The sequence below is a fragment of the Balearica regulorum genome, chromosome 2, assembly GCF_011004875.1.
Source record: "Balearica regulorum gibbericeps isolate bBalReg1 chromosome 2, bBalReg1.pri, whole genome shotgun sequence".
Classification (NCBI taxonomy): domain Eukaryota; kingdom Metazoa; phylum Chordata; class Aves; order Gruiformes; family Gruidae; genus Balearica; species Balearica regulorum.
The window spans coordinates 24,769,556-24,790,797 of NC_046185.1; the positions used below are offsets into that span (position 1 = coordinate 24,769,556).

The window sequence follows — 21,242 nt, forward strand, 5'->3', positions numbered from 1 at the left end:
TGTATACTCTGGGGTGCCTTTCTGGTGCAGTGTGTCCTAAAAGCGTGAAGTCATACCAGCAGAAGACTTGTCCACTTGTGGTGGACCCCTCGGGTCTCCTCCCGAGGGCTGTCACAGGAGAACCCCCCAACTCACATTGCTCGTGCCCGTAACGCCCAGGCAGGTACCAGCTGAAGTGGTGCTTGCTGCTCTTCCCTGCACCGACCCGGGGTGCCTGTCCTAGGCCAGGCACTACCATGGGATCGATTGTTCTTAGCCTGAAACTGAGAACCTCATGTCACAGCCATGCTCGTAGCCAGCGCGTGTGCTCAGCAAGCCAGTCTTCAAGCTGATGGTTTCCAGAGCCAATGGGGAGCAGGAGGAGGTTTCCCTGCACTGATGCCACCATGGCAGAGGACTGAGCTGCTCTCGCACAAGCCAAGGCCACCACACAGCCCTGCCCAGACAGGACAGAGGTGCCATCCCCCCCAGCAAAGCCGGGGGCTTTAGTAAGGGTCCCCGAAGCTGAACCCGCTAACACAGGTGGTCTCAGGTCCAGAGCTATTCCCAAGCTCAGTGGCACGCTTCATGCTCCCAGTGAGGTGTTTGCTCAGTCCGCGGCTGTATCTCATCAGACGGTTTATTTATGACCCTAACGCAGAACCAGGGACAGGCTGATGCCATCGGGCCTGGCGAAGGGGAGGCACTGCTGCCTTATGGAAAGCCGGCGTGCTCAGTGCTTACCGCAGGGAACACCAGGCATCAAGCCAGTACATGTGTCTATGGCTCCGGTAGCTTGTGGTGCCGAGATTTATTTTCTCCGTAATTTTCCACATCGGCCCTGCGGCAGAAGGGACAGTCCCAGGAATGACGTTCCCCACCGCGGACGGGAGGCTCAGGCCCCTTGGGACTCTCCCTGCAAGGGGCTTCCTTGATGAGCACCTGAAGTCTCCCGAGGGCTGTGGTGGGGAAAAGCACATTTAAAATCGCTCTGTGAAACACGGCAGACTGTGGGGCGACCCAGCCCCCCGCTCCCCCCAGCGCCGAGGCTCCGCCCCGCAGCCATGGCGGCAGCCCCGCGCGGCGCCGCACGTCACGTCACGTCACGTCACGCTGGCCCCGCCCCACGCCCCACCCGGCGTCCCTCCGCCGCCGCGTCCCGCCCGGGCCGGCGACTGGTAGTTGAGCGCAGGCGCATTGGTGGCCGGAGGGAGGGGAATTGTGCGCGGCTCTCGCGAGAGCTGGCGCGTGGGGATCCGCGATGCCTTGTGGGAGCTCGCTCCTTTCTGGCTGCCCGGCCATCTTGGCGGCGCGTCTCCGGTGAGTGGGGCTCGGCCGGGGCGGCGCGGGCGGGCGCGGGGGGCCGCTGCCGGGTGCTAACCCCTCCCCCCGTTCACCCCTGTGTTCCAGTTACCGCCCGACCCGACGCAAGGCAGCAACATGGTGGCCGCGAAGAAGACGGTGAGTGGGAGCGGGTCGCGCCGGTCTCACGTGGCGGCGGCTCGGCCTCAGCCAGTGGCGGGCGCTGCGCGGGACGGGGCGGCGGGGCGGGGCGGGTCGCGCTGCCGTGAGGCAGAGTGGTCCCGGGCATGGTCTGGGGTGGGGACCGGGGGCGGCGGGGGAACACTGGGCACAGCCGGAGACGCTTGTTGCGGTCCTCGGAGTTCGGGCTGTGCCCCCCTTGCCCAGGCGGCCAGCCGCGCCCTGCGGCCGCCTCCCACCGGCTTCTCTGCCCTCGGTTCCCTCGTGCGCGCTGTGCCGGGCTGCTTGCGGCACCCCGTGCTAGGCTGCAGGAAGGGGCAGCTGGCGCCGAGTTTCTCGTGCGGGTGGAGCTCAGCTTTGGCGTTTCCTGCCGTGTTCTTGCTTTTCTCTTAGAGCGGCTCTGGCAAGTTTCTCGTTAGATGGTGGTGTTCGTCCTTGCACACGCACTTACCTGTTGTCGTGAGCACCACGCTCCTGTTGGAGTGTCAGCTCACACTGCATGTGGTTACTTGTTTCTCCTAACCGATATAATGCTATTAGCCTGTGCCGTGGGAAGAGACGTACTCCAAACCTGGCTTAGATTTGCAAGGTAGAAGTAGTATTTACTTGGACTTGACTAGCTGAGCTTTGATTAAGGCCTGTCAAATATATCTGGGTGTTACTGATTAACGTGGATAGCCACAACAATGCTTTAAGATGTATTTTCCTATTGTAAGGTATGTGGGTAAGAAATATTTTTATGAAGTTGGGGAAACATAGTATGGGCAACCTCCTTATCCACAAGCTTTTTCATATTCATATGGTAGGCTGGCTTTTTTATTCCATGTTGCAAATTATAGAGACATGATTAAAAGCTTGCTTGTATTTGGAATTCCTTCATTTCGTTATGTGCTCCACCATTTTGCAAAATGTAAAGTAATACACAATAATGCTTTTCTACATCTTTTTCAGAAAAAGTCCCTAGAGTCCATAAACTCTAGGCTTCAGCTGGTTATGAAAAGTGGTAAATATGTGCTAGGATACAAACAGACTCTGAAAATGATTCGGCAGGGCAAAGCCAAGTTGGTCATCCTAGCCAACAACTGTCCTGCTTTGAGGTAAGCAGATGTATGAAAAAGCAATTATCTTTAAAACTAAGACAGGTTCTTTGTGCAAATACAGCGCCTGCTTCACGTTAATCGCTACAGTGAATTATTAATGCAGATTACTTTGCTGGCATGTTTCAGAGTGCTGTGAAATAAAAGCGATGTGGTGTTTGGTGTGTAATGATATCAGGTCTGAATGTGTTGAAATGCTTCCCAGCACTTGTCTAGCTTTCTAATTCAAAGAGTTTGCACTAACGAAGATGCTGTAAGCTTTTCACACTGAGATAGCATTCATTAAAAGTATAATGGGGGCTGAATTTCTGTGTTTTTTCAAAGTACTATATGCAAAATAATTTTACAGGTAGGAAAACTGATAATTGACACTGATATAAAATATTTGAAGAACACGAAATTTGCTGTCCAAGTTATAAACTTAGGTTCCTGGCCAGTGAAATTGCTTTTTTTTTTTTGAGAAGAAAATCTTTACTAACTTCCTGATGTTTTGCTTGTTGAACTTCTGGTCCCTTTTTGTTTTCAAGGGATATTGGCAGATTCAGGAAACTGTAAATGCAGAAAACCAAAATTAGATGCCTGAGAAATGGCAGGATTGTTACAGTAGGCAACATGTTAGTGGGGATCTCAAAAGTGCTTAAGGAACAGTACTGACCAGTAGAATCTCTTGGCGGAAGTCACAAGAGAAGGGAATACAGATCGACTCCTATTTTTTTTTAAAAAAATACGGAGTTTCTTTCACAGCTAGTGGCAGTCAGACCTCTGTTCAGCATCTGGCCACTGGGTATCAGTATTAATAAGGGTCATTGCTTACGCACTTTGGCTTAGCTCGCACAACCTTTCCCAAGTCTGAAAGTCCCGATTCCCCTTTTTCCCTGTAGAAAGGAGCCTGTGTAGGAGCAACCTGAGGATCTGAACCCCAAAAGTGGGTTTGCCCTTACGTATGTTGAGCGTACTTCTGGATGAGGGTTCCTGAGCCACAACACAGTAGTAGTGATGTTGTCTGGCAAGGAACAGATGTGTTTTTCTGAGTAGGAAGGAAAACTGTGAAAAAGGTTTAAGTGTGATTGGAGTTAAAGCTGCTCTCGCTCTATTACAGTCAATCAGAATTGTTTTTCAGTACTATAACACCTAGTTTTTGCATTTCAGAAAATCAGAGATCGAGTACTATGCTATGCTCGCCAAGACTGGTGTCCATCATTATAGCGGCAACAACATTGAATTGGGCACAGCGTGCGGAAAATACTACAGAGTGTGCACACTGGCTATCATTGACCCAGGTATGTCTCTCTTACAGGATACTGACCAAATGGGTGCCTATCAGTGGTTCTTCCCTTCACCTCTGAGTAGCAGCACTGAGCAAGTAACATGCAGGGCTGATGACACAATTTGCTGTTCTTTTCCATCGAGTTTACCTCTTATAATTGCCTCTGACCAAGATCCTGTTGTCAGTTCTAGGTTCATAGAACCAGGAATTGCTGCCACTTGTGTTTGCACATGGGTTCCATTACTGCTTAACCCTGTTAGCATGTGTTGTGTCTGCCTGTTGTTCTGTAGTGAGGTTTCAGTGGCTGGGAAGCAACTTTATGGTCCGTGTTTCTGAGCCCATCAGCTAGAATATGAACTGGTGCAACATGCTGTGTGCATCAACCTTCTGTGACTGTTCTTGATATAAGACAAAGGATTGTGAGTTGTCCTGCTTCCCAGAATGATATGTACAAAAATAACATATATGCAGGTGGATATTAATCCAGGGTTGAAAATTAAACATTTTAAAATTGTAAATCTGTGTATAATTGGTATGGTTTAGCACTTTGTCCCAGAGCTGCTCAGGTTCCTTATATAGACTGCTAATTAGGTGACTTCTCATCCTCTTTCTTCTAAGAGAAGAACTGATCTTTTGTTCTGTTTGACCAAAATGCACATATGTGGATTTAATGATTTCTGTAATAAATTTCACTGAACGTTCCCCAAGTGACACTGCTTTGAATTCTCTTTTTCTTCAGAAAACTTTATCTAGCTTTCTTGCATTCAAATACTAGCTGTAAACTTAATTTTCAAAATGTTACTTTTAGGTTTGATTTTAGGCGGGGGTTGGGGGAACTGTAAGCTTAGGAACTGCAAGTGAAACTTATTGCTGTGTAATGTAATGCGAATATTCTCGCTGTCCTGATATTTTCGTGATCAGGGGAGGCTAGACATTCGCTATATTAAAACTATGCATTGTGTCCTCCAGGACTAGATTGTTGCTCTAGTACTGGCTTTGTAAATGCTAGTGACAGGTACATAATTACTGTAAAAATACTGTGTATGGATTAGTAAAATACAGTTCCGAGTATTTTTTTTATCAAGCTGTGAAAATTACTTTTTCCTAAACAGATTGTATTGTTTTTAACTTGTTTTCTATTTGTAGAATAAGTGTGGTTTGTGGAATTTTCTATTTGTAGAATAAGTGTTGTGTTTTTTTTAAACTTTTTGACTTATTCCTGAAAACAAACCTTTCTGTGGGTCCTCTTGTAACAATGTATTTTTGTTTTACAGGTGATTCTGACATCATTAGAAGCATGCCAGAACAAACCAGTGAGAAGTAAATGCTGTAAAGGTGTTATTTCTACAATAAAACTGGTCACAGATCTGTTTTAAGAAAAAATTGTATTATACCTTTGCTGGTTTTAGGGAACAAACTACATAAATGAAGATTCATTACCATTGTTGTGTTTCCTGTTCTGTTAGAAATAACTGTCACAGGACAAAGCTTAGGCTTGTTTCTTTCTCTAGAAGTTGTGGATCTTGAGAGGTAAGTGGAGAAAGATTTGATCATGGCAAGTATGGTGCCAAATCCCAACAGGCCAGGACTTCCTTAGATTTTGGTTTGGAGTGCTAATGCAGAAACAAGTTGTAGTGTGAGGTACAGGAGCAAATTTGGGATGTTGGTGGGGGACCTCAAAGGGTTTACTTCCATTAAAAAAATCACCCTATTTTTACCAAATCAGTCACAAAGTACTAATGGAAATTAACATCTTTTCATTCCAAGAGAATATATATCTGTCAAATGGCAAACAGGATAACTGATAGACATGATGTAGAACATCAGACTTTCAGTAAGATACCAGTTAATGTCTCAAAGCTTATATTGATCCTTTTTTTTTTAGTTTTTTGAAGATGTTATGTTAGATGAGTTGGTGTGCTCAAGTCACTTGCTGAAGACATTGGTATCTTACACATTTGTGCCTGTTTTGCATGAAACCATGACTGTAGGATGTTCCTTGTTACTAGTGATTATTAATTGAGGTGCCAGCACTTTGCTGACAGGCAGTAAAAGAAACATCTAATGAAAATCAGTATGTACCAGCATCCTTGCGGAACTTGCATTCTGTTTGCCAAAGTACATCAGTGCACAAGGTACCTTTTAAAGCTCACTGTTACGTACCTGTGTGCATTCCTTGGCTTATCTGAGATGACTAATCTAGTTTTGCTGTAGCTGCTTCTGCTACAGACTGGATGAAGTTGTGTAATTCCATTTGGAGATAGTAAGGAGGCGAAACAGTGTGTGGCAAAGCAAAGGAGGAAGTGCTGGTGTCTCTACCTGTTAAACCCCAGATTTGGATCAGTTCAAGAGATCATTTACATACTGCTGTTAGTGTGAAAGTAAAGCTAACAGAAGAGTGCCATTGCTGCCAAGGGGAAGGAGTAACACTTCAAGGCAATTCAGTTGGCCAGAGTGACTGGAAGCAATGTGCTGTCTTCGTGTGTTAGTGTGTGACAAACAGGTGTGCAGCTTTGTATTGCCCAAAGAATAGTTTCATAATTGAAATACTAGCTGCATTCAGGAAAGTTAGGGAATCGCTGAATGCTGAGCAAGGAAGGGAGAAGTTACATGGTCTGGTTGTGATAAAAGTACTGGAAACTTCACTCTGTGATACCCTGATAATCCATGAGACTTCCCACTCATTTATTTTCATCACAGTTTCAACACAAATGTATAAATTTCTATTTTTACTTCCAACTGATTTCAGTAGTTTACTCTTGGAATAATATAAGCAAAACCTAATTGCAGTGAATGCTGTCCCACTCATTCTGTTTTTATACGTGTATGTATATAGAGAACTACATATATATCCACACAGATAGGGTGCTTAAAATACTAGTGGAGTGAGTGGAGGAGGGAAATGCAGAAAAGCAAGCCAAATCATACCCTAAAAGTACTTCAAAACATGGAAGTTTCACTTCAAAAAATAACAGCATTTTATTATTTTGCATAGCTTATTTCAGTTGTTTAGTTCTGCTTAATTAGAATTTTTGCTAGTTACTAAATCGTTTATATATATATATAAAAAATTTTCAATATTTCTTATCGCAATCAATGCAAGACAGAACACATAGTATATAGATGCAGGGATCCAAAATGTTCTTCTCAACTTCAGACACAAGGATTTGTTATTTTACTTTGAACCAGTTTAAGAAAATAGCTCTGATGAGTTTGTATGTATAAATATACAGTGTAGTATACACTTCAATTTTTGTTCAGTATTTTAGCCTGTTTTCCAAGTCTTCCATTCTCTTTGTCATTTCTTCCAGTAGACAAAAGTTAAGGAAAGAGAGCTACTGATAGCATGCATTAATAGAAAACCAGTGTCAGCTGCCTGGTGGCCATGGTCCATAAACTTGCCTTGGTTCTCCTCTGTTAGCCTCTTTGAATCCCTGTTGTTTCTGATACAATACTCCCCTGTATTTTCTTACTCTGCTTTGATCAGCTGAGCTGAGAAAGCTGTGTGAAGCCCCATTCATTAACAGGCATTCCTCAACATGGAGTTCAGGCTGCAGCTTACTAAAAAGGCTGGTGGTTCTGAAAAGCGGCTATTTTCCTCTACTTCACAGGGAAGCTGCAGGGCATCTAAGGCTGGCTCCACTGAGAGCAAGAAGCTGTAGCAGTGCAAAGCAACGTAGAGCATTACTGTCCTGATAAGCACCTCCAGCTGAGAGGAGCGCTGTCTGCTGGAGGAGGAGGTTGGATTGGTATGTTTATCTGACCACCTCTCCATGAGCCGTGGCAAGGCTGGAGCTAGGGGAAGTTGAGAGAAAGAAGGCCTCGCATCAAGAGAGAACTGAAGGCGCTGAGGCCCACCTTAAAAGGACTAAGTTGCTGCGCCCCACTCTGCTTGTGTGTCTAGTGTCTTGATTTCAATGTTTTAAGGTCTTACACAAGGAAAAAGTGGCATATAAAAGCGGGATCTTCAACAAGGGGCTGTTAGACATCGGATAGGGTAGACAGGCAAATTGAATTCAGCTTCTTGAGTTTGACCAGAGCAGCCATGTGCTGCCCCTCCCATGTCACAGTGACAGCAGGAGAATCCATCCTCTTGCTACTAGGGAGCAAGAGTGGGTGTCTTGCTGCTGCTGCTTTTGTGGGGACTAGCCTGCCTGTACATCAGGTTTGTTTGGTGATTCCTCAACTGCTTGTCATACAGAAGGGATTACTACATGCGTGCTAGCATCATTTGAGCTGCTTTCTATGCAGCATCAATGTTTCTCAAGTGTTTACAGAGGCAAAGTTCAAGCAGTAGAAACTGCATTCATCTACTGATAACCTAAATGTAGTTGGATACAAATCATCAATGGTTTGGATTGGTTCCTCTAAATTTATATTCTGTAACATGCTATTTTTGTAGCCAGTTCTCCCTCTCCCCCTTTCCCCAGACCCCTGGGAGGGGGGACTGGCCAGCAGAGTCTTTGGCAGTTACCAAGAACTAGTATATCACTTGGTATCTGAGCTGCTCTTCAGATAAGGCAGAGAAATGAGGCTTGTAATGGAGAGGAAACTGGATAGTTCTTACTCTGTTCAAAACAGTGGTTGCATGGTGCTCTGGGGAAATGCTTGGCCCTGTTCCTAACAAAATGTGTAAGTCTCTGGCTCGGAGTCAGCAGCTTTTCCATCACCTTGAGTCCTGCTTGGACTCTAAAAAAAAAAAAATCACAGGGTTGTCTGCTCAAATTGTAAAGCAAAAAATGGGCATATTGCTAAGTTCTGTTCTCTCTGAGTAAGCTCGGAGATCCTCATAGCACAGCTGCAGGAGATGACAGTAAAGAGGCTAAGGCTTCTGCTGAAGGGGAAGGAGTGGTTGGTCTCCTTTTTTGTCAGCATCTACGTTGGAACTGTGTGTGTCTGCATAACACTCTTGAGGATGTGGGAAATGACCTAGAGATTTTTTTTTCCCTCATTTGGAGACTTTGGAGATGTCCCTTCAGAGAAGTATAAATGTTGATGAGCATTTGAAGCACCTAACAATAGCCTTATGGAATGGCTTTCTCCCTCCTTTATGAAGTAATTCTACTTTGCAATTCTACTTTGCATGGAATAATTTGAAATTAAGTGATCAGAACATGATTCCTTGAGCTATCTGCTGAAGGATTCACTTGGGAACGGGAGAGATGCTGAGGCTGGCTGCTGCAGTTACATGAAATAGGAAGGAAGGTCTGAACTGGTAAGCAGTATTTTGCATCAGGTTTACAGAGCCCTCTGGTCTTGCATGCTGCCATGACCACTGAGGGCTCTGTTAGCCTGACTCTGGACAGAGTGCTACTTCTATGGGTTCCTCAGTCTGAGCTGTTCATGTCTAGGCAGCACACAGCTGTTGAGTATCGCTGTGCTCTTCTGTGCAGAAAATAAGTGCTTATTGACCTTGCACACCGTTATAAAACTTAAATAGAAGATGTGGTGTCTTCTTACTAGTTACTTGATTAGGCAGAAGCAGCTTTCATGAAGAAAACAGGAATTTGCTGCATAAATACTGCATGATGCGAAGTGTCGCAGTAAGTTGTATTGCAAATTTGCTGCTGTTGTCTTCTGAGACATCTGGTGGATGTTGGAAATACTGTAAAGGCTACTGTGCTAACAGCTCCCTTGAAAAGCCAGATTAATTTGGGGGAAGTAAGCTATCAATCCACACTTAACTCATTTTTATCTGGATATTTGTTTATGCAAAATTAATCAGACGTCAATCCTCTGAATTCCTCTTCATTTGGAGTATTATTGTAAATGACTCACTGCATCTGGTGCTTCACTTAGCAGTTCAGAAGGGAAACATCTCCTGTATTCTGACTCCCAGAGCCAGCAAATGCTATTTTGATTCCATCTGAATAAACTAAAGCAAGGAGTGTTAGTCTTGAATTTGACCAGTCATTTCTGTGCTGTCCCTGAAGGTGTTTACTGTTAGAGGTTATTAAAAGTTAAGATCTTACTAATATTTTGGTCCCTTCTATGAAGGAGAAGCAGATTTCAAGTTTTAAAAGCCTTGTTTCTTGGAGATTAACATTATTAAGTAGGTCATTTTTCATTACAGTAGATTGATTTGAACTATGGAGACAGCTTAGTCTTGATGCATTATAATTACCATTTCTTTTAAAATGCCCTCCTATTATATGTAAGAAACAATTATTCTGAAAGGATATATCGCTGGGTGAGTTTTCTAACTTCATTGGTTGCATAGTTCTGGAATGTCACAAGGTTTTCACACTTGCACTGGTCTTTATCTTTTGAAGCTTTTGCTGAAAAACAGAACAAGTCAATCATAGGCTAAATCCCGAATAAATTGAAAGGGATGGAGGAGGAGATGACAAGGGCTTATAAATGCAGAGCAGGTTTAATACAGCTTCCTGTTCTCAAAACAGGTCAACATCCAAAGGAATGCTCTGGGGCAGATTTTGTAAATACTGGAAAATAGTACACAACACTTAGGCCTGTATATTCAAAGAGCAGTCTAGATTATTCTAAACAAAGGTAACCTGATTACCTGTTGTTGTTGAGTGAGTGTGACTGTCTTCAAAAAGATACTTGTGGTGTATTGCAAGATTGGGACAGGCAATGACATCTGTGATGGCTATTGTGGTTGATTCAGATCCTGCAGGAAACCCCCCAAAAGTCTAAAAATCAAACCCACTTCACTTAATTAGACAGTATTTTTTTCTACTCACATGCACCGAGTTCTCCTTAATTAGTGAGTAATCTCACTGATTGCAGTGAGGATCATTCATGGAGAGGACTAGGGATACAAAGATGTGAAGGAACGGAGCTGTTAGGCTGTATTTACTGTATACATGATTTAAGTTGTGGGTTGCAGAACTGAAAGGGAGTTGTGAAGGTTCCTGTGAGAAACAGAAGTGATTGAAAGCTGAACATGCTTTAAAATACCAAGCACAGTGTTGAAATACAAGTTTCCCCATGAAGTAATTCATTTGGATGGTGTGAGAAGCATGCAGCCATGTTTTTGTTACAGTGGATCTCAAAATGCGTTGTACAAAGCAGATTTGAATTGCAGGCAGGAGGGGTGTGGGAAGGGGAATGGGCTGAACAGTTCTCCCACAGGTGAATTGTTAGGGTTCTCAACGGAAGGCGGCATAAAGAGGCAACTTAGCAATGGTCTGGGGAGACAGCAAGACACTGAGTTAAGAGCCAACCTGAAGGCGGTGGACCAGTCTTATGATGCCTCCCAGGTGATGGATCCTGCTGGTGAGCTGACTCTTTCAAGGCTAGTAGAAAGAAATTGCCAAAGGAAACAAGATCACAAAAGGAGCAATAAAAAAAAATTTGCATTCCCTAGAAATGGGGATGGTTGTTACCAGTAACTTGGTGTTTGTCTCATAACATGTGGAGAATGCCTCATACCTGTGCAGTTTATCAGAGGTCCTGGGTTGCTGGAAACTTCAGGACTCACCCTTCGATTCAGACTATCAGAGGAACTTTTCCAAAATCAGAAGTGCTTTAAAAATAGATTAATAGTAGTGAAGCAACCTGAAATGACAGCAACCTACTTTATGTCCTTTAGTGAAACTTCTTGCATGTTTCATTGTCATCCATCAGTCCTTTGGGGTGAACTGAATGAGAATAAAAGCTGCTTGGAGAAGGAAGATATTTTTTGCTCCTCTTCAATTTTCTCCTTTATAATGGGGAAACATTGATCAGGGAGTTGGGAGTGTTTAGGTGAGATGGGTGCAGTAGTTTATTTGATGCACTACAGTTATAAGCAAAAAACCCCAAGCAAAACCAACCACAAAGTTTCTAATTCATGAAGCACAGCCTTTAAAATGTAGGAATTTATTTCAGACTCCTTTTAGTCAAAGGGTGTCTGGAGAGAAATGGAAACCTGTTTCATATGTAGGTGTAACCATCTCGAGGGTGATTCTGTGCACTACCGCTTTCTTGCCACAAGAGGGTAATATAGAGGCAGAATTGGTTCCTTAAGAATGGGTTCTCTTCTAGAAAATAAATGCTTCACCTGCAGTGAACGATGGAGCCCTTAAGAGCCCAGACGAGCTGATGAATGTACACTTAACAACTGCGCGCCAGGAGAGTGGATGGAGCATCTGGGAGTCTCCATGCAAATATAGCCCGAATTCCTTCACTGCAAGTGCATGCGTGAGGGTAAAAGGTGATGGTGCAAACTCTCCTGGTATGCTGTGAAGATGCAGCAGGGAGGTGGAAGATGCTTCTGGGCACTGCAGGTTTGCTATAGCTATGGGGATCTCTGTTGGTCTTGGGAATTTTGACAGATGCACGATAACACGCAGCTGTACTAAGTTGCACCGGGAAGGAGATGAGATGAGATGCTCTGTGTGGGGGCTGGAATGACTGAGTGTGAGGAACAGGGAATGAACAGAGAGGAGTGGTTGAGTAAGATGACCAGAGTTCAGTGGGCAGAACTATGATATTTATATATATCAAAAAGCCTGCGTAGGAACTGTCTGGTGGAGGGAACACAGATTTTGGAGAAGAGTTCAGGGCAGAGGAGTGTGGGAGAGATCGAAAGGAAAGGAATGATACAAACTAGGCGAGGAGTCTGGCAGAAGAATAATCAACTGGGAACAAGGATGGTGAGATTTCCAGTGTAGGAGGGAAGAAACCAGTAAGATGAACCTTGAGTGTTTGACCCTGAGTAATGACTTGCTCTAGAAGTCATTTAAGAGCTGGAGGCTAACGAGGAGGATATCTAGGAAGGTCAGAGGAACTAATATGAGAAGTTTGATCTTTGGACACTGGGCTGGTACAGACAAGTAATTAGGATTCAGATGTGAGGGACAGGAAAGAAGATGGATTGATACACTGGTAGAGGTGTGGCAGATCTCCAGTTTAGCATGGGAACTGGGCATTTCAGAAACTCCTCTTCAGGCTTCAGAAACTGGTTGGGGCCCAAAGATTTCTGATCTCATCACCTCTGTAAAGCTGGGAATAATCAGACAAGTACTGACAGAGACTGCTAGCCCTAACTGAGGCCCTTGATGAAGTCAGTGCAGTGAACATAAATATTCAAATTTGTTGGGGAACAATGCTAAAGTTGGCTGTTTGTTTTTAGTGTTCTATTTTGTAACAAAACCAAAGTATTTTCTTAGGAAAAGCCTGTGAGAAAGTGTTGTCAAAAGAGGGTGCCTTCAAAAGTAGTGGCTATTTGCAGCAGTGATAACGATCCACAATTTTGAAGAACAGAATGTTAACCAGCATACTGCTGAGTACTGTCATCTGATCAGGGCTGGGGTCTTGTGACAAACATAGTATGTACCCATGTAATTAAAGGCTCCCATAATGCACATGCTCAGAACAGGGGTGAAGAGGCAATCGCGATGAGTGCGTATTATGTATGACATTGCTGCAGCCTCGTTAGTGCTTCCAGTCAGATGAGAAATGAACATTAACCAAGGCAATGAATGGGAACCTTCCGACTGAATTCCTCTTAATAAGAGGCAAAAGAGAAACCCCCTTTTTTTTTTTTCTTTTACTACTAGTCATCAAGAATAATTAATAGTAATCAGCAGCTATTCTACAAGGCTGATGCTTTCTTGCAGAATAAAAAGAGAAAGCCTTATCACAAAAGGGATTTGGAGGGCTTCTGCTTTACTTGGAAACATACAGCCCATCCGCAGCTGGGACTGGGGATGAGAGGCTTTGTCAGTGGAGTCCATGAGGTTCAGAGGTTCTCCCACTGTCCTCACAGGCTGGAGCCTCGGGAGTCCTCAGCTAAGGACCAAAGCTGGACTCAAAATGAAATTACTGCGCTTGCAAGGGAGGGAAAAAAAATTAGGCTGTAAACCAAAATAGCTAAAAAAAAAACCCCAAAAAACCCTGTCAGCTTATCTAACAGGCTTGGAGGCAAAATTTCTGGTGGACTTAGTTGATGAGCAATAAGTAGTCCTGGAGTGTCCAGAAAAGCAAGGCTGGGTCAGTCCTCAGTTCACAGGTGTGAGGCATTGCCTGTTGGTGAGAGAGGAGGACAGAAGCTGAGAGGTGCCAGCTCTGCCCACTTACTAGAGGTGTACTCTACAAACTGCCACAAAGGGGCAGGATTTACTTATTTTTCATATGGTGAGTAAAGTAGTTTTTAAAAAAAAAAAGGAAAATCATGATTGCTAAACACTGCTGTGGGTACCTGAAGGATTAATTTCCATCACCAAGCTCTGAGGGTTTGCTAAATGAGTGAGAATTATTATGCTGGTTGCCAGATAGTTTTGGCTTTGGCGTCTCCCCAAGCTTTTAAGATGACGTGCTGTCATCAGCAGATTATCTTCCTAGTAAGAAGGTTAATGAACAGACTTGGTTTCATGTTACCATAGTATTTCATATTTCAGAAAGATGGAGCTAGAAGATTTTTAGGACTGAGAGAAACACAAAGAATATATAATCTAGGAAACATTCTTGGGTTTGGTTTTTTTTTTTCCAGATTCTTTCTTGGCATCTGCATGAGGAAGAAACACACTGCTGCTTGCCAGCCAATTTTACACAGTAATGTTAAAGAAGAAGATAAAACCTGTTTGCATTTAATTCCAAGAAAAACAACCAAATAAAAGCTAGTGAAAATTAAATCATCTTGCACAATTCTAGTGCTATGACCAATATTATTCACAGGGATGTTTCTGAATTTTGCTTCAGGTATCAATTTGAATGTACAAATCATAGCGAGTCCTGGGAATGTGTGAGTGGGAGAGACATGCTGTCCTCTCTCTGGCTGAACAGCTTTTATCCCAGCTCACATTCCCCCTTGCCTTTGCAAAACTTCAGCTGGGAAAGTTTATATAGAGGCTGTTTGTGCCAGAGTGAGGAAGGGTGCTTTCTGGAACAAACCTTCCACATTTGTGGAGCACAACTTGGAGCTTATGCATAACTGAGATCCATTCTTTGTAGCTGTCAATGTATGTTCAATGAACTATTTTTAGTCTTCTATAAATACGCACAACAGCTCTTGATGATTTGTTTTGCTGTGTTTTAGTTTTTTGCCACTGATCTTAAGAGTAATTTTTTATTGTCATTAAGACATTACAAATCCCTGATTATTTTCCCCACATTCCTAATGAAGTAGATACTGCTTCTTTGGTGGGGTGGGGTTCAGCGCATGGCTGACTTAACTGTAGAAAAAGGGGAGGGAGCAATTAATTCTTCTAGGCACAGAAGTGTATGTTTTATGCAACCATTAGGAAACAAAAGACCATTATTATATACCTTTACCTGGTGATAGATTAAGTGTATATATTCCTCACATATTAAAGGACAGAAAAATTACCGTGACTTACGCCTTGCGATATCTGACACCAATGATCTATGACCTTTACTATGACACTAGTTGCCCTTTTAGGCCTGTAAAAAAAAAAAAAATCTATAAGCATTCATTCCTCTTCTATCTCAATGAAAGTGGAATACTGTTACCTTCACAGATTTGAGCTCTTAGCTCTTCACTTATGTCCTCCATAGCTGTGAAATCCTCAGCATAGAAGAGATGTTTATATGGTGGCTCAGATGCAATTTCTAGCAGTTCTTCCTCAATTGCTTTTCCTATTCCAATGGCATAGATAATTATACCTAGATTCAAAAGAAATTGCACATAATTATTACATCAGCAGCTCTAAACCCTTATTCCTCCATGAAAGGAAAATATGACCATTAGTCATGTTGGAGAGAAAGGGAGAGCACAAGAAATGTCTATGTTGTGTAACTTCAAAATTGTTTTTGAACAGGCTTAATATGCTTTAGTTATTGAGAAGATGTGTGGAAACTCACTGCTTTGCTGTAATTTAACAGATAGTTTTTAAGTTAGAGAGGTGACAGTTGCCTGACTACTACTGATAGTAAATGAATGCAGAAAGAATACTGCAAAACATCCAAGAGAATCACGCAAGTCAGCCTCACAGCTGTACTGGAAGTTCCTGGTTTGTGTGTGTCTGTGTACATAGGGTGTGTGCAATAAAACTAATTACCGGGTTGATGGGGAGACCTGTTGTGTGTCAGCAAATGGGGCAGAAGCCTGAAAGATGGTAGTAATTTTTTAGAAAAAGGTAAGTACTTGGTGTTTCATCAAAATCTTCAGAGCACATTGAGCCTAGATTTTTGCACTCCAAGGGATGCTAGTGGGCTGGGAGGCACTGCAAAGGCACCCAGACCTACGAGGGTAAGAAGAACAGGGGAAAAGACACAATTTGTGGGGCTGAGAAAGAGCCTTTTAACAGGGATGCTCAGGACAAGCATTTCCCCAGCAGAGGTGCCAGGAAGAAAGTAAAAGGATTCATAGTTCTCTTCACTCTGAAGAGGTTCATAGGAGGAAGTGGTTCACAGCCCTCTCACTGGACAGATTTTAAACAAGTAATGAATACAAAACATACTGATCTTCAATATCCCCTTTTTCAGCAGTTAATAATTGATTTTTTTAATTTTTATTCTTGTGAACAAATGATCTGGTAGAACACTTTACATTAGTTCTGGCTTAAAAAGTGTCCACAACTAGTACCAATTTTGTAATTCCTAATAGAACTATTAGCTTCAGAGTATTTCAAGCTCCTTTGTAAGATTCAAGAGCAGAAACTGCTGTCTCAGCTGGTTGCTTTCAGAAAAAACTTTGGGTGAGGATGTTTGATATCTCTTTATTATCATGGGGTAATAACAGCTACACACTCACTGAATTGCAACTTTAACCTTTTTGCTGAAGAATCCTGGGCCTGATAACATCATAAAATATGCATTTCCCATCTCTTTAACATTTAACATAAGTATCTCCTTACTTTTTGTCATGAATCTGCCTACCATTGCACTTTAGCCAGGAAAGTAAAACATTCACCAGAAGCTGATTCAATTTGATGAATGGACCAGTCATGCTGAGGTCTGTTGCTTTTTAAAGACTTGGAGATACCAGTGATAAAGCATTTGAGGCCAATTTCATATTCAGCATTACTACATTGCCTATGCTGCAATTACACAGGGGACGGATTTGGCTTGTAGCATTACAAATATCAGTGTAAGCAGTTCGGAACGGAGGTTTCATTCAGCAAGTAAGCAAGGTTGGCTTGTATTTTCCTTCTTCAGTCTTGTAAATCATAGAACTGTTATGGTTGGAAAAGACCTTTAGATCATCAAGTCCAACCACTAAACCATGTCCCTAAGCACCACATCTACATGGCTTTTTAAATACATCCAGGGATGGTGACTCCACCACTTCCCTGGGCAGCCTGTTCCAGTGCTTGACAACCCTTTTGGTGAAGACATTTTTCCTAATATCCAATCTAAACCTCCCCTGGGTGCAACTTGAGGCCATTTCCTCTCATCCTATTGCTTGTTACTTGGGAGAAGAGACCAACCCCCACCTGGCTACAACCTCCTTTCAGGTAGCTGTAGAGAGCAATCAGGTCTCCCCTCAGCCTCCTCTTCTCCAGACTGAACAACCCCAGTTCCCTCAGCCGCTCCTCATAAGACTTGTGCTCTAGACCCTTCACCAGCTTCCTTGCCCTTCTTTGGACACACTCCAGCACCTCAATGTCTTTCTTGGAGTGAGGGGCCCAAAACTGAGCACAGCACTCAAGCTGCGACCTCACCAGTGACGAGTACAGGGGGACAATCACTTCCCTAGTCCTGCTGGCCACACTATTCCTGATACAAGCCAGGATGCTGTTGGCCACCTGGGCACACTGCTGGCTTGTATTCAGCCAGCTGTCGACCAACACCCCCAGGTCCTTTTCTACCAGGCAGCTTTCCAGCCACTCTTCCCCAAGCCTGTAGCCTTGCATGGGGTTAATCCTCCAGGTACTTCCTCAGATCTCACTAGTTTATGTATAAATCTTTGGTTTTGTTCTTAATATTTAAAAAAACCCCTTCGTATTTCGTTGTAATGGCACCCTTGTTAGCACACGGTCTTCTCGTATCCTTGGACGTTTTTCCATTTTCTCCTGACAGAGAGGTATCAGTCCTGACCAATGCTATACCAGTCATGTATCAAGTTATAGATAGATTAGAGGATTAGTTACAGAGGATAGATTTTTGTATTTTGAAGACAGGTTGGAGTTTTTTTTATTGTTTTCTTAGAATTTTTGATGAAGTTCCCAGTGTTCCCAAATCTCTGTATCAAATGTCTACCCTTGGTGGATATGTTCAGGGCAGCGCATGGCATGCCAGGTAGGTGCTGTCACTACCTGTGAATGGCACAGATCCCCAGTGGTGAGACATTCATCATGGGTCCTGTGCTAGGGATGACATACCTGCCTTGTAGCAAAGGCTCCTGTGAACACCAAAGATCCAATGTCCTGCTGCAGTGGTCACTGTACTAGCCAGACTGCTATGGCAAAAGCTCTCTTGATTAGCACATGCTGTAGCACATCTTATTTCTAACAATATTTGCCTTTTAGAATGAGTCAAAAGCATCTCCACTTACCATTTCGCTTTGCTCTAGCAGCCCACTCGGAGACTTCATCTTGGGCTCGTCCATCCGTAAACACAATGGAGATTCGAGGGACATTTGCTGAAAACGGTCTTGCTCCGTCTCTTTCTGTGAAGCTTCTCTCAAACATTTGCTTCAGAGCCAGTCCTGTCATGGAACCTCTCCCCATGTATTTCATTTGCGATACAGCTTTCTTCATGTCTTTGGCTGAGCTGAACTGCTTTAACGTAAATTCTGTGCGAACTTCAGTGGAATACTGAAGCAAACCTACTCGAGCAGCTTTGGGTGAAATCTCAAGTGAATCCAAGATTCCTGAGACAAATTGTTTTACAATTTCAAAATTATCCTCTCCGAGACTTTTTGATCCATCAATCACAAACACCAGGTCAAGTGGGCCTTCAGTGCATCCTGTGAAATAAGCAGCAGAGTGTTCAGATCATGAAAAAACTCCACAAAGCTGAAAAAGGGACCTAGACGGCCAGGGACTGCATAAACTCAGAGATCAAGTACCTTGTTCCTGGCTCATCCAGCCTTGCCAGTGTGTCTAAAGATGTTGCGTAAAGTCTATATTGAAAGCTAAGTGTGTGCCTATGACCAAGAGTTTAACAAATATATAATCGCAGTTAATACTTACTGGGACATACCGCTTTGTAGAATACTACAACTCCTAAAAATACAGCAACAATCAGCAAATTTTAAGAATGACTGTTAAGTGGAAAGAATTGTATAACTGAAGGACATATAGCTAGGATATACAGACAGAGTTGCCATAATTTTCTTCCAGGGATAGCCAGTAAGCTAACTTTACATTTGTGTCGATGACCATGAAATACATGAAAGAGAATCACTGGAGCTGAACTTTGTGTTGCAGAAGTAGTAAAAAAGTATAGGTGGTACAAAGAAATGAGTCAATGAAGCCATACTTAGTAAATGAGGTGAAAATCTAGGAGTCATGTTTAGTGGGAACAGTGAGGCAAAAGCCAAACACCTTGGGGAAGGCTGAGTCAGAAGAGAAGGGTTAGGTAGCCTGCCATGTAGCTTAGGTTGAGGTTCCAGTCTGGGGACAAAATTCAGACAATACACGTTTTTACAGCACAGACGTGAACATCTAGTGGCAGAAAACCAGCTAAAAAATTATGGATGAGACAGTAAATGCTAGAAATGTGCTTAGCTGTTAAACTTGGATCAGAATTGTTTATATTCATTGTTTTGCTTGTAACTCTCTGACAATCTTGTAATTAGAAGGCTTATGTATTGCTGAAATTAACCTTTCCTGGTCTACCCATCAAAGCTGGGAGACAATCCAGGAGACCGACAAATTTGGAGTTCTCATACTTTTTGGCAAGTGCACATGTAAATTCAAAATACTTTGTAGGCACTCTGCATCCATGACAAAGTTAGGGAGTTTAGGGACTGCAGAATGTCTTTGAAGCTGCACATGGGCTGGTTCTGCCAGGTGTTCTTTTTATTCTGGAAAGCAATTGCCTCCAGCAGGCACAGACTAGTGTGCTTTGTGCAAGGGGCTGGCTGCAGAGATGCTCAGCTTCTATTTGATGGATGTAACTTCCAGGGAGAATTTGCCATACTAAGAAATGTGAGATCTGCATCTTAGTCTCGACCAAATGAACTTTGACCTCTACTCATTTCTGATGTGTGTCTAGTAAAAATGCTGTAAGCACAATACAAGAGAGAATTGTGCAGCTGTGTTCAGTAGTTTGTAAGTCTCAAGATGAATACAGTGCTAAACTTTTGAATATCATCCTTAAAGACAAACTGGAGAGTCCTGAGTTTCATAGCAAGAGCAATGAGATATTTAGAAAGTGTGATGTGGAGAAAGCTTGAAGGGGCAGAGATTGTTTGCTTAAGGAAAGGAAAGATGAATAAGAAGCATGATAACATCCTTCCAACATGCAGAAGGGGATTATTTTAAACAAGACAATAAATCAGTTGTTCTCATTGAATAGAAAAGGTAGCAAATGGCTTCATCTGCCGTAAAGATAGTTGCTTGTTAGGGAAAAGAATATTATAAAGGTAACAGCATGAAAACAGACTTGGGACACTAAAATCATACTCTGTCATTAGACAATTTTTGAAACATCACTGAAACATCTATCAGATATTATTAGATATATATATTATGATTCTGCCTCAAGCAAATGCCATGAACTAGATTGTCTCGAAGCCACTATAAATGTTCTATGTCTCTGCCTTTTATCACAGAAACTAGCAATGCTATTTTTCCTGTGGTTTCTAAGATTTCTAAATGTCTGTGTGTCATACAGGGTAACTGGAAAGGTCTATAACATTTATTATTATTTAAGCTGACTGCAGACTAGACTAACAGATCCTGAAGGTGATTGTCTGGAGGGCATTAAGTGAGGATTTGGGATCTTTAGATACTTTGAGAGTAAAAGTTACCAGAGTAGATCTCCCACAAAAGAGAACTCCATGTACATTCTTTCTACATTTATTTCTGCTTTGCAGAAATCACTGAAGATGTCTGTTACTAAGTCAGTGTAGGAATAAGGAATTTTCAGCTTTAAAGCTCAGTCTTTTCTTCTTAGACAATAGCGCTACTTTAGAACTGCTGTCGAAGAATTCCTTTCAGCAGTCATCTGAGGAAAAGATGTGTCACATGTACTAAGGCAATGGAAATGCAATGAATATCAGAACCACCTCAATATTATTGCATAAGTCAAGATAGGGCAGCAGCTCATGGTGAATGGGTTTAGTTAGGATTGAGACCAGCCATGAACATGTTACCATTCTTTTGGTAATAATAGTCTCCCCAACTAAGGCTTCCATTTTTGCAGAATAAATGTTTTCATTGAGTTCCACTAGAAGAGCTTCTCCTCCAAGTATTAAGGGGTGATGAGATAAATGCATGTCATACTCTAAGCATGTCATGTTAGAAGACAAACAAATAAAATTAATGATATTTTAAAATATAAAGAGTATATAAAGATAAAAGCTCCACAGTATATGAATCTGATTAAAGTGCACATTC

The 21,242-nt window shown here is 42.7% G+C and overlaps 2 protein-coding genes and 1 non-coding gene across 8 annotated transcripts in view; 2 read left to right on the plus strand and 1 right to left on the minus strand.

The window, feature by feature from the left end:
* The first annotated feature begins 1,195 nt into the window (after nucleotides 1-1,195).
* RPL30 (ribosomal protein L30) lies at nucleotides 1,196-5,267 on the plus strand. Its single transcript, XM_075743645.1, has 5 exons — nucleotides 1,196-1,299; nucleotides 1,390-1,440; nucleotides 2,413-2,558; nucleotides 3,708-3,838; nucleotides 5,100-5,267. Exons 2-5 carry the CDS (start codon nucleotides 1,420-1,422, stop codon nucleotides 5,147-5,149), a joined length of 348 nt encoding a protein of 115 aa, XP_075599760.1. The 5' UTR covers nucleotides 1,196-1,299; nucleotides 1,390-1,419; the 3' UTR covers nucleotides 5,150-5,267.
* LOC142600849 (small nucleolar RNA SNORA72) lies at nucleotides 4,708-4,842 on the plus strand. Its single transcript, XR_012834373.1, has one exon. It is a non-coding gene; the product is annotated as a small nucleolar RNA SNORA72 (small nucleolar RNA).
* A 1,724-nt stretch (nucleotides 5,268-6,991) lies between the features above and the next one.
* Nucleotides 6,992-21,242, minus strand: part of MATN2 (matrilin 2) — a 74,393-nt gene continuing 60,142 nt past the window's right edge. For 4 of the 6 annotated variants that reach the window (XM_075743640.1, XM_075743642.1, XM_075743644.1 and 1 more), the window contains 6 exons: nucleotides 18,230-18,643; nucleotides 15,244-15,396; nucleotides 11,013-11,084; nucleotides 10,349-10,456; nucleotides 10,008-10,103; nucleotides 6,992-7,135 (listed from right to left, as the gene is read on the minus strand). In XM_075743640.1, coding sequence (XP_075599755.1) covers nucleotides 7,083-7,135; nucleotides 10,008-10,103; nucleotides 10,349-10,456; nucleotides 11,013-11,084; nucleotides 15,244-15,396; nucleotides 18,230-18,643 — 896 coding nt within the window. In that variant the 3' untranslated portion in view covers nucleotides 6,992-7,082. Of the gene's footprint in view, nucleotides 7,136-10,007; nucleotides 10,104-10,348; nucleotides 10,457-10,626; nucleotides 10,701-11,012; nucleotides 11,085-15,243; nucleotides 15,397-18,229; nucleotides 18,644-21,242 lie in introns of those variants that run through there. The other 2 variants (XM_075743641.1, XM_075743643.1) reach the window with 2 other exon arrangements.

Coding starts and splice junctions, on each gene's coding strand:
- RPL30 (XM_075743645.1), top strand. CDS start 1,420: ATGGTGGCCGCGAAGAAGACG. Junction 1,441..2,412: donor TGGTGGCCGCGAAGAAGACG/GTGAGTGGGAGC, acceptor CATCTTTTTCAG/AAAAAGTCCCTAGAGTCCAT. Junction 3,839..5,099: donor ACTGGCTATCATTGACCCAG/GTATGTCTCTCT, acceptor TTTGTTTTACAG/GTGATTCTGACATCATTAGA.